Here is a 12,171-nt window from a genome sequence, read left to right as displayed (position 1 = left end):
ATTTTAGGTGAGCAACTGCGGGGTCTCTGCGCCCACGGTGAAGGGAGCCCCACTTCACACCTCTCTTTTCCATGAGACAAAATGAACCTTATGATTAACCCCCCTCCCCAGGACATGCCATGATCACTATTTCAAACAGCAGACTTTTAGGTAGACTTGTGTACACGTTTTAAGCCAGGAGCAGCACTACTCCCATCTATGACTTTACACCAGAAGTAAAAGAAGAAAAAGATCCTTTCAGGAGTTATAACCTATAGCTGGTAAGCTTAAAACAGTAAGTAAAACAAGCAACTTCAGTTACTTCTGTTCCATATGACTCTTAGATTAGTGAAAATCTCTTGGGAAGGAAATTCTAGGAATAATACTCCTGCAAATCTACTCATGTCTTACTGGAGATTAAAGCTTTGATCAAATGAGAAATAATGGGCACAACAGCCAACCTTCCAAGATAGAGCCAGCTTTATCACGACTGTGGTTTCAGTGCAATTTTGTTCTTTCCGCCATATAATTAAACCTTACAAAATTAAATTTCAGAGGAAGTGCACCAGCGGGCATTTGCTACTCCTTTGGAGAATTAAAAAAAGGTTTCAGGACATTCTTCTTGTCATTAGTAAGAATTGATATTCTACGAAACCAGGCCACAACATATTCTTCAACTACACCAAACACATTCTTTAACTACAGTCACAGCAAAGACTCTTTCTTTCTAAGCAGAAAAGAAGTACACATTTCATTTTAAACTATCAAGTCAAACCCAAAGCTTATTCTAATGCAAAATAAGACAAGAGGTTACTAATGTATTGAGAAAAACATCTGTAACTAAAGAAAATTTAAACCATAGTTTTCCAGCATGTCATTTTTTTTAATAACACACTTGCACATAATAAGGCAGTCTTTTTAAGGAGTCAGGCAAATATACCAAAGCATAAAAATTTCTCTGTACAGCAGTAAGTATTAGAAGACCATAACGGCAAATGCCAGAGCATCATGAGATTTAAAAAAATATATATATCTGACAGCAGGTTGGCGTGGGACTTCTATGATGAGTAAGAAAACAATGTGAGTCTGGCTTCATGTTTCATAAATCATAACATATGGCGAAAAAGCTATGGAAAGTTAGAAAGCGCATTTCAGAACCATATCACAGAATCACAGAATATTAAGGATTGGAAGGGACCTCGAAAAATTATCCAGGCCAATCCCCCTGCCGGAGCAGGAACACCCAGCTGAGGTTCCACAGGAAGGTGTCCAGGCGGGTTTGAATGTCTGCAGAGAAGGAGACTCCACAACCTCCCTGGGCAGCCTGGGCCAGTGTCTGGCACCCTCACTGTGAAGAAGTTTCTTCTCATATTTAAGTGGAACCTCTTGTCTTCCAGTTTGAACCCATTACCCCTTGTCCTATCATTGGTTGTCACCGAGAAGAGCCTGGCTCCATCCTTGTGACACTCACCATTTATATATCTGTAAATGTTAAGGAGGTCACCCCTCAGTCTCCTCCAAGCTAAAGAATCCCAGCTCCCTCAGCCTTTCCTCACACGGGAGATGCTCCACTCCATCATCTTTGTTGCCCTGCGCTGAACTCTCTCCAGCAATTCCCTGTCCTCCTTGAACTGAGGGCCCAGAACTGGACACAATATTCCAGATGTGGTCTCACCAGGGCAGAGTAGAGGGGCAGGAAAACCTCTCTGACCTACTCACCACCCCTCTTCTAATGCACCCCAGGTACCACTGGCCTTTGTGGCCACAAGGGCACAGTGCTGGCTCATGGTCATCCTGCTGTCCACCAGGACCCCAGGGTCCCTTTCCCCTGTGCTGCTCTCTAATAGGTCATTCCCCAACTTATACTGGAACCTGGGGTTGTTCCTACCCAGATGCAATACTCTACACTTGTCCTTGTTATATTTCATTAAATTTTTCCCTGCCCAACTCTCCAGCCTGTCCAGGTCTCTGGATGGCAGCACAGCCTCTGGCATGTCAGCCACTCCTCCCAGCTTGGTGTCATCAGCAAACTTGCACTCTATTCCCTCATCCAAATCATTGATGAATATATTGAATAACACCGGCCCCAGTACTGACCCCTGAGGCACTGCACTAGATCCAGGCCATCAACTGCACTCCGCCCCATTGATCACAACTCTCTGGCTTCTTCCCTTCAGCCAGTTCGCAGTCCACCTCACTACCCGATCGTCCAGACCACACTCCCTCAGTTTAGCTGTAAGGATGCATACAGTTTATACAGTGTGTATACAGTGTTTAGCTGTAAGGATGCATATAGTGTATACACTATGTATACACTATACACGGACACATGGTGGGAAAGCTACAAAACGACAGATTTAATCACATTACATTATGTTTGGCTCCTTTTTGCCCCCTTTATTTCAGACCTACTTTTCATAGCTATGTCAACAAACACAGTAGCATGTGATATCATGTCACATTGGCTATTTCCACACCTGCACTTCAAAGTACTTTCGTGCTGATTCTTCCATTCTAGGCACAAACAACTACCAACATCTGAATACTTGAAAATCCAGGAAATGAACAGCTGTTAATATGAGGTTGGAACTGATAGATGTTTCTGGGAGGGATGTAACAGAGGAGTACAAAATGAAAACAGAATGACAGAGTCTCCAGAACTACTTATTACAATTATTATTGGTTCGCCACAGCAAAATATTTTTTTCTATTTAAGTATAAAGCACGTAAAATGCAACCCTTTTTAAAAACCCGAATACAGGCATTTAAGAAGCATCACTCTAGGTTTTAAAATCAATGATGGTATTTTCACTCAAATCAAGCCATGAAGCAACTGAAATAATATTGTGACAGACATGCAGATCACAGCATAAAGACCACCGTCAAATTATTCATCTTGAAAAAACTAATAGCCCAGCTGAGTAAAGGAAGCATCAAACTTCAGGAAGGAAGAAATTGCAGTTTAATAAGCCTTAGTGACCACAGGAGGTCATCTTGAATTTAGGTGTGAGAGCAACTCATATCTACAAAAACACCAACTATTTTTTCTGGAAAAGGAACAAGATGGGTAAACTTTCCCGTAATTTTATGTGACTATTGATATCTATTAATATCAAAGAAAAGCTATATTAAAAATAAAGGGCACACTGATCACTTTAAACAAACTAAACCGAGACTTTAATTAAGTAGCACTAGATTAGCTTGGCAACAAAACAACCAACACATTTATCTAGTTTTGAGATACACCCGAATATCACTTAATCATAATTATTCCGTAAGGCTGAGTCAGTCAAACAACCCAGTTTCTCTTGTCACCTTAGTATAATTAAACACAGCAATACCTCCAGATTTTAGCATGGTCCAAATCCTAAAATCCACATTTATTTATCTCAGAGGCTGGTGATTTATACTTTTACATAAATTAAAAGCCATCATTACTATAACAGTGAAGTATTTAGCTCTAAGAGTGCTTGCAGGCACAACAGTTTAAGCGCTTCTCCAGAAGTCAGTGTATCTATACAACATATGGGAAAATAATTCCCTAGAAAACTGATACTGTATGTAAAACCTGAAGTGCTTGTCAGGTTTACCAGGTATTTTCTTTTTGAAGCTAGTGAAGTTATTTCTTGCCATATACAAAGTCTCCAGAATCAACCAGTAGTTATAGATTCTTTACTGAAGCATTGAAATAGCTTCATGAATGCTTAAAAGATGTTTGTCATTAGTGTTTCCCACTAAAAATACTTCAGCTTACCTAAATAGGGAATACAAGGAGTCATCTTCAAGCTGCTGATATAGTCTCTAAGCCTTTTGTAATTATCTTCTTTACTCATAACATACTCCAGCTTTTCAAAGGTGGCTTTATCTTTCCGACTCAGTAACTAGGAAAAAAATATAAAGGTCAAACGCAGATAAGCATTAAGTTTTATCATTTAAATTTCTCTTTTACCCTTAAAAGCATGGATTTCCACCCTTCCATTGTTTGTTGTTGTTTTCCAAATAAAACTGCTTCAAAATTACAGCATTTACTCCTTAAGGGTGAGCGCTTGGAGAGTTTACAAAGAAAAGTATCTATTTTGGTTGTTAAGTTGAAACTATCCTTTTAAAAAAGTAGTCAGGTATAAGCTTTGGTGTCCTGGAGGATCCTTCTGAAATACTACAAGTTTTCAAAAGACTAATCTAGCTAAAATAGAGTACTTTCTCACATGCTGTCCACTTCTACAGTTTCTCAAACTAGTAGTGTATTCACTCTAATTATCCATAAGTTGACATTTATTTGTTAGATAGACTGAGAAATTTTATACTAATACAGCTTCGCAAAAGCCCAAATTCCAAAATATGTTCTTATTTTTTAATTGAGAGCAATCTCAACAAATTATTTTCCAAAGAGTAAAACAGTACCATTAAGATCTGATAAATATCTTTAACTAAAGTACAATTTTTAAAACAATTAATGTAGATACACATATATCCACATCCCCTTTCTTTAACAGATCTAACAGCAATGATGGTTCGCAGTAGGAGGGGAGGATCCGGAGCCTTCCAAACGGCTCTTCACTTTCCAGTTATCAAATGCTAGCACTGACGACCTTTGTGCAACGCAGGAAAGGAGTGACAAGGTTTCAGGGCGTTGGCAGAGCTGGGCAAGATTCACCTCTCCAAATTTTAGATGTGTAATGATTATTTGCTTACATTGCCCACGTCCTAGCTGGTCATCTATCCATCCTTTACAGTGAATGGAGAGAACCAGAATATTCTCAGTACCTCTTTGGAAAGGTTCAAATTCTTCTCAAGTTTCAAACAGTACAAATCACACATGAGAAGCATTTATTATTCTCCAGAGTTCAAAGTGTGTGCAGGCAATGAATGAGAAAAATTTTAGACATATTCAGACGTATCGTCAGAAGACATGAATTTCATCTTTTTATAGTAACATTAGATTACCAAGCAAACATTTAACGGCTCTTTTCAACTCTAGATTCCAACCATATAAGGTGAATTTCTTTTTCTTAGGGAGTTACTTGCAGTTATTTGCCTAAGTTCCGTTGATGTTACAAACTATCTCACAAATACAGAAGAAATCCTTCCTTCCTGAAGGTTTTCAGGGTTACTCAGATGACTTGGAGATTCAAACAACGGCTTGATGTGCCTTTTCACATTTTTTCTTGTTTTTAATATACAGAAAGCCAAAGGCTTAGAGTTAGACTCACTTGGGATTGTATGAGAAACACCCGCAGAAACGTGGAAGAACTTTAAAAACTGGCACATATGTCAACGGCCCACAAATAACCCTCGTAAGTGCAAACTAGGATATCAGGGTAACGAAGCAGGAAAGGAAATGGGACACCCAGCTCTGAATGGCATAATTATGGTAGTAACTCATATGGTTATATGAATATATGGTTATAGTTGACATTTGTTTCAAGTCATGCACAAATGAAGCCAATGCAACTTGGCATCACAGTTATGTAAAACTGTTGAGGCATCAATTCATCGACATGACAAAACCAGAAAAAAGAAGTTCCCCTCGAGATCACTTTGAAGCATTAACTTCATCAAGATTTCCTTAGAGAGATTTTTTGGTATTTTGAAACAATGTCTGTCTTAATTGTACATTTGTAAAACGTGTCCAGAATTCTAGATGAGTATCTCAGCAGGAGTGAATTATATTCAATCTTGGTAACATTTGGTAACTGAACAATGTTATCATTCTGTTATCAGACAAAGAAACGCTTTTTGTAACATGCAAGGATGTGTTGCTATGTCTTTGGTCAAAGTTTTTAGCTCCTTTTAATGACCTCCTGCAGTGGACTATTTCAGTCACCTGAATATTTCTATCACACTTGAACATGTCACGGTTCATCTGTTGATACAGCTGGACACAATGTGTGGCTGACTCAAGTGCAGTGTGTTCTCAGCTCTGAGGTATCAATGAGCAAAAGTAACTCCTAATGTTCTTCTGATCACAGATACAACTACACAAAAAATACCATTAATTTCAGTCAGAAAACAGATGTTAAAAACATTTCTAATGAAAGCCATTCTTTTATATCTGTATGGCAGCAGACTACAAATACACTGTGTAACGTAGTTGTTATATCTATGCAATTAATGCTGAAAACTGAGGAAAATGGCTAGAGTTAGTTAGCGGTCAGAGAAACTACAAATCTCTTTATGGAAACTGAATCAAGAGTTTCTGGACATCTGCTCTCCATAGCAAAAAAAATTCCAACAGTATAAACCCCTAAACGATTAAAGTATGATCCACTTTGGCATTCATAATTTTCCAGCAACAAAATAGCTTCTAGCCGAATTAGAAGCCTCTGTGTTTAGCAGAATCTGCAGGGAACTATTTTTCAAAGGAAAATATTTCTATACCAAATGGAATAAAAACTCAACAGGAAACCATAGACTGAAAGAGGCACGAGAAACATTATGTACGTGGTACAAGATTAAAAGTATCTGTAATATTAATAATTATTGCACCCTTGAAAACAAGCTACAGAATGTTGTAGTCTCCTAAGAGCAAATTAAAAGCCCCTCGCTGTCCCGCTGCTCACTTACCGCCCACGTTTTAGTCAGCCTGAAGATCGGAGCGCTCTGTAGGCCTGACACAACTGCCATCAGAGCATGCAGATTGTTCAGCTCATACAGTTTCTGCGGACAAAAGTATGTACGATAACAATAAAACACATTCCAAGTGCTGTCAAGAAGGCATACGGAATAAATAAATTAAAAAATAAAGAAATCTTGCGTGGTCTAAAACGAAGAGTTAGTGAACTACTGTGCGCTGTGAACTACACCATATTTATAGCACCCCCTAATTCCTCATTACTGCATCTATATAGTTTTGGATTAGACTATTCTAGCTGGTTCACAGTCCAGAGAGAGCCCTTCCAAAAAAATAAATCTGTATATGCATACATCATAGGACATACATCAGAAGTGCTGGAAATTTTCTGATGTTCAAACCCAACAAATTCCTTTCATAGCATTCACAGAATTTTCAGCCTTAACAAGTTAAGGATAACCCAGTTGTGAATGATGTAATTGTGGCAGTATCTAATATTGTAAATGCATTTGGCACTGCAGGTTTACGTAGCTCCAAAGGCTGCATCAAAGCAGTCAAAAAATAATGTTGCAGGATGAAATCAAGCAGGTAAATTTCAAAAAGCCACGTACCTGGAGTATGTCTCTCACTGAAAGACAATTTTAGGGGTATGACAACTAAAATTAACTAGTGGAAAGGAACAACGACATCAAAATTGAGAACAGAAGACAGGGAAAAGCATTTTCTTTAAAACTCTCTACAAAACACTCTGTATAAGTGCATTTTCTTACTTATTTGGAATTTCCATCCCCTCTTTTTTCTTTCCCTCTGTGCCCAAACCCATCAATCTGCCTTGGCCAATTAACTACTGGTACTACTGTCATGAAAGCTTAAAAATAGTCTGGAAGAAAAAGTTATTCCTTAAGCTCTTCTGCAGCATCAATTATTCCAACAGCGATGAGCACCCAGAGACCTGGACTACATTCAGGGATTTCTGGTGGAGCGTACACAAACTGCGGATTCAGCCCTGACAAAAAGACTTTGATAAAGAGGAATGGATACTCAATCACAGTACTGAAAATCCTATTTAACCCGTTTGGAAGATTCACCAAGGCAGGTTAGGATTCCAGCTAGAAATGATACAATCATATAAAGAACTCTTGCTATTCAAGAAATGGTGGAAGCCTTTTTTTCTCCTTGAAACTCAGCCTACCCAAGTTTTCTTGATTATGATGCCTTTCATGAGATAGCATGACAAAAAAGTTAGACTAACTTGATTCTGAATAAATGCTAAACATCAGAGGGCGCCTTCTATTTGGAAGGCTGACAGTGATATCGCAAGGATGGTTTTGCAGCTACTTGTTTTGGAGCAGGGCAAATAATCCTCTCTCTACTTAACCACACTAACAGCCTTTTGTAGAACAAAGTCCTCACAGGTACAACTCAGAAATGTCACAATTTAATGCTTGCTGTCAGGTCACTCTAGCAGCAATTTCAGTCTGGATGCCCAGAACCCTATGGTTCCAGAATGTCTACTGATGAACAAGGGTCTTTCCACGCCTACTGAAGTAGTGTTTCCCTCTCCTACTCCTCTTTCGGGAGGGTTCTTTAGTAGCTGTACATAAAGGACAATAAGTATTTTGTGGAGTGAGGATATTTGTTGTATACCCTAGTGCTGCTATTCTTCCAAACAGTATTGCTGGTGTTGGTCCCTCCACTTACACAATAACCCTTCCACCTGCTACACGTGTCCCCAAACAAGGTAATAAAGTTCACTATCCTAAAGGTCAGTGTAGCTGATTAAAAATGAAAAAAAGGGCTTTCCTAGCCACTGTCAGCACTGAAACAGAAGTCATCATCAATGACTGGGAAATTCAGGGGAATACAACTAATAATTCCAATTACTTCATGCATCAAGCAATATAGTATGAGACATCACTAAAGGACTGTTAGCTATACAACAGATAGCTGTCAGCACAAAGAATTCACGATAGAATGGATTTACAACTTCTCTGAAGAAAAGTTAATTAGTGTGACCTCTGGCACCAAGCTGCTTTGAAAAGAGCTTTGGTGTAAACAGAAAATCCTTCAAGTGGTACTAACTGCTGGAACTTCATATGTTGGTAGCCACAAGCAAAGCCAAGGTAACAGATACCATAAGCAAATCAGCAGTATATGAGCACAGCATGATCACTGAGTGAAGTCTGTGGAATCTCACAAAATTGTCTTGCTTTGCCTGAAATTTATAGTCACATTCCATGGAAGTAGAATATTACTTAATTAAAAATGTGCGTATCGAGACAAGGAATTCATTTGCAAATGAATTCCAAGGTAATTAACAAAAATGTCACATCTTTTTTTGCAGGTAACTCAAGGCAGTCACAGAATTAGCTGTATTAACAGTTGGCTACCGTCTGACAGGCAAACTTGAAAAACATTCCTCTCTTCACGCTACAGTGCGGAAGTTTCATTCTGTTTGAAGGGCCAGGACTCTGATTCATCTACATGCAGGTCAAGATTCGTTGACCCTTTTCGTATGAATGTCAGTCCTAAGGGCTTTCAGGAAGGTATGAGAAGATGAGAGCTCTAAAATGTACTCTGAGTTCAGGTATGTTTTTGAAACAATGTTTATTAAGTTGATATTATTCCTGGAATAACAGATAACAGACCCTTTCATTCCCACAGTAAAAGAAAACAAACTCTCTTCGTTCTGACCGATGCTGTTTGAACTGGTTCTACAGACAAGTGTTTGGGTTTAACCAATATTAGAAAACACATCCAGTAAATATTATCTAATAAACAGTATTTGAAAAAGGGCACCTCTGCATTTCCTTAGGGAAGCTATATTTTGTAAACAAAGGCTTCCATTTCAGGACTTGGGTCTGTCACTATTTCTGACAACTTTGTTACATGCAGAAGCCAAACAGCTGTTCATGTCAACAGATACAACCACAGCTAAATCAGGTATCGGCTAAATATTTACCCAATGTGTATTTCTGAACTGACCAACTTAAGTATAAGAACTTTCATCATGGTGAATCCCACAACTCCTCCCCCAATCCCAAGTCTTACCTTCGCAGTTTTAATATAGTGGCTCAAAACCTCAGCTCTTATTTTTAAAGTCTGTGCATGTAGAATCTCTCTAACCACCCAGAAGCTTACCTAAAAAGAAAAATTGCCTTTTTGAAATACAGAGTGATGACATTACACTTTTAAAACTTTTATTTCACGAATAATACATTAAAAGTCTCACAGCACTCAACTTCCATCTATAAAGTTGAATACATACTAGAAGATATAAATGCTTACACTATGAAATCCCAATCAATATAACCCAGATACTAATAACATAAAACTTTGAAGAAAGTGTTTTGCTCTGTTATTCTGCTTGTTGTTACCCAAGACACCTTCTACCATTACATGGTAAAGCAGTTGCTCACATCAAATTAGTAAATCCAACATATATATAGCATTGCATCTTTTATGTTGTTTCTCTCTTCACCTTCCCTGTTTCATAACCAGTAGCCACGCACTCCATTATTTTGATGGGGAACACATGTTCTGGTGCCTGCTTTTCTGAATAAGTGTGTGGGTGGCTAGAACTTGCCTTTGTAAATCTGTCACATCGGCTGCATACAAAGACACTGGGATCTGCTTTTTTAACAGGGAAGACTCTTCTGCTACCAGTACATCTCCAAAACCCCGGCAGAATCAGTTATGCACAATCTACGCAAACAGACTCATCTTCAGGTTAGGTTTCAGGATGAGAACTCACAGACACAAAGCAAATGGCAAAACTCTCAAACAATGTCCTCCCAAGAAAGTAAAATAATGGAGAAGTTTTATTAAGAGTCTACAAAATGAAGTAATACTATGATTCTATGATTCTATTAATACGAAAACTAGAATCGAGGTTTATTTTTTGGTTTTAGTTTTCCATAGCTTCAAAGCTGCATTATCCAGTTCTCTGAGGAGTTGATTCGCTTCAACTACAGTTCACTGACATTGCCAAATTCTCAATACCTTCAAAAAAATAATCATCAAACCATTATCACCTGAACAAAACTGGAACATAAGGTAGGAAGCCTCTGCTCTAACCTGGAGTCTATAGTTCGTACACTTATTGCTCGCTACTCCCATTACCTGCCAGTATGCAGCACACTACCATACTAATTTGGTATGTTTTAAAGGACTAACTTCACTGTTATATAAAACCCGATGTTCTATTCCGTATGGCATGAAGGATGGTTGCTGCATTTCATAGTTACACGAATGCCTCATGAAAGCTATACTTTGAAATGTTTTGTTAACAAGTCTAAATTCTAATCTCTGCTACCCCACGCCCCCTGCCCTCACATACTTCAGTACAAAGAGAAATGATAGATAATAAACACTTTGATAACTGTACTAACACACTAGCAAAGAATTAGGAAATGACAGCAAAAACTCTATCTTTTATTCATGTATTCACTATGAGTTAAGAAAAAATGAACAATTAGCAAGATACAGCATGTCTGCTATTTATAAAGCTACTGCAAACAGTGTAAGAACAAATGTATGCTCTCATACGGAAACATCTTTCCATGTGTCATGCTGGTTTGATTTTTTTAAGAGTGATGCTACAATACTTCTTGTAAACTAACATTGTGTATGTAAATTCAGGCTCCTGCCCAGAATTTCAATTAAAAAGATCAAATAGCCTGTTTATCCTGTTTCACTTAGTACAGTATGACAGCCCTTTATACAGAACAGCACGAGACCATCTGCACCTCCCAAACTGCTACATTTCCAGTGAAGCTACAGGGATCTGATGAGAACTGGGATGTTCAAAACACAAAAGCTCTTTGGAACTGGAAAACTGAAGAATTAGAGAAAAACCATGACAAAACCCACAAACATCTTGTATAACAACTGCTTTCCTTTGGTCTGTTTGTTTAAGGCTGTATTAGCCAGGAAAAAATTCGCCACGGAGCTCAGTTTTCTTTTTCCTTTCTTCTTTTTTTTAAAGCAAACCATCTCCAGATAAACTGTGTTACCCTGACAAACATAAAAAACTGTTCTGAGCAAAAAGCATTACTATACAATACATCAGTACCAAATACATAAATACTAAAGTATTTGACAGTACTTCAAAATATTGTCAAAAAAAGTTAAACGTTACACAGCTTGAGAAAACCAACTTTTCCTTTGACTGACGAATGAGTTTCTAAGGAGATGCTTTCCCTTTGAAGATTAAGGCTATCTAAATTTTTAACACAGATTTTCGTATCATAAAGAATCAGGTAGAGACAACACATGTACTGCTATGTCTTTAAGTCCCAAATCTGTTTCTTCTCAAGCTAACAGAGAATCGGTGAAATAGGAGACTTGCAGTAGGCCAGAGCATGAAACACTCGCCCAAAATACAGAGCAATGCTCAATCATTTTCATACAGAAAAACAAGTGATCTTCTATGTTGGCCCTGACTGTATCAAAGTTCCTGAGCATCACTGACATAATCACCATGCTGTGTGGGTACCCTGCTCACCCAAGGAAACCTGTTTCAGTCCCAGCCAGACCGAGTCTCAATGCTTCCAAGGTCTTGCAGGAAAAACAAACCGGAATAAAATGCAAAACTTTCTTTGAAGCTTCGAGCCGTCCAG

The 12,171-nt window shown here is 38.3% G+C and overlaps 1 protein-coding gene across 6 annotated transcripts in view; it reads right to left on the bottom strand.

The window, feature by feature from the left end:
• The window catches only part of RALGPS2 (Ral GEF with PH domain and SH3 binding motif 2), a 117,941-nt gene that overhangs the window by 57,448 nt on the left and 48,322 nt on the right, over positions 1-12,171 (bottom strand). For all 6 annotated transcript variants that reach the window (XM_071809979.1, XM_071809980.1, XM_071809981.1 and 3 more), the window contains 3 exons: positions 9,602-9,691; positions 6,544-6,636; positions 3,734-3,860 (listed from right to left, as the gene is read on the bottom strand). In XM_071809979.1, coding sequence (XP_071666080.1) covers positions 3,734-3,860; positions 6,544-6,636; positions 9,602-9,691 — 310 coding nt within the window. The remainder of the gene's footprint in view (positions 1-3,733; positions 3,861-6,543; positions 6,637-9,601; positions 9,692-12,171) is intronic.

This window comes from Patagioenas fasciata, chromosome 6 (genome assembly GCF_037038585.1).
Source record: "Patagioenas fasciata isolate bPatFas1 chromosome 6, bPatFas1.hap1, whole genome shotgun sequence".
NCBI lineage: Eukaryota > Metazoa > Chordata > Aves > Columbiformes > Columbidae > Patagioenas > Patagioenas fasciata.
This window is presented reverse-complemented; position numbering and strand designations above follow the sequence as displayed.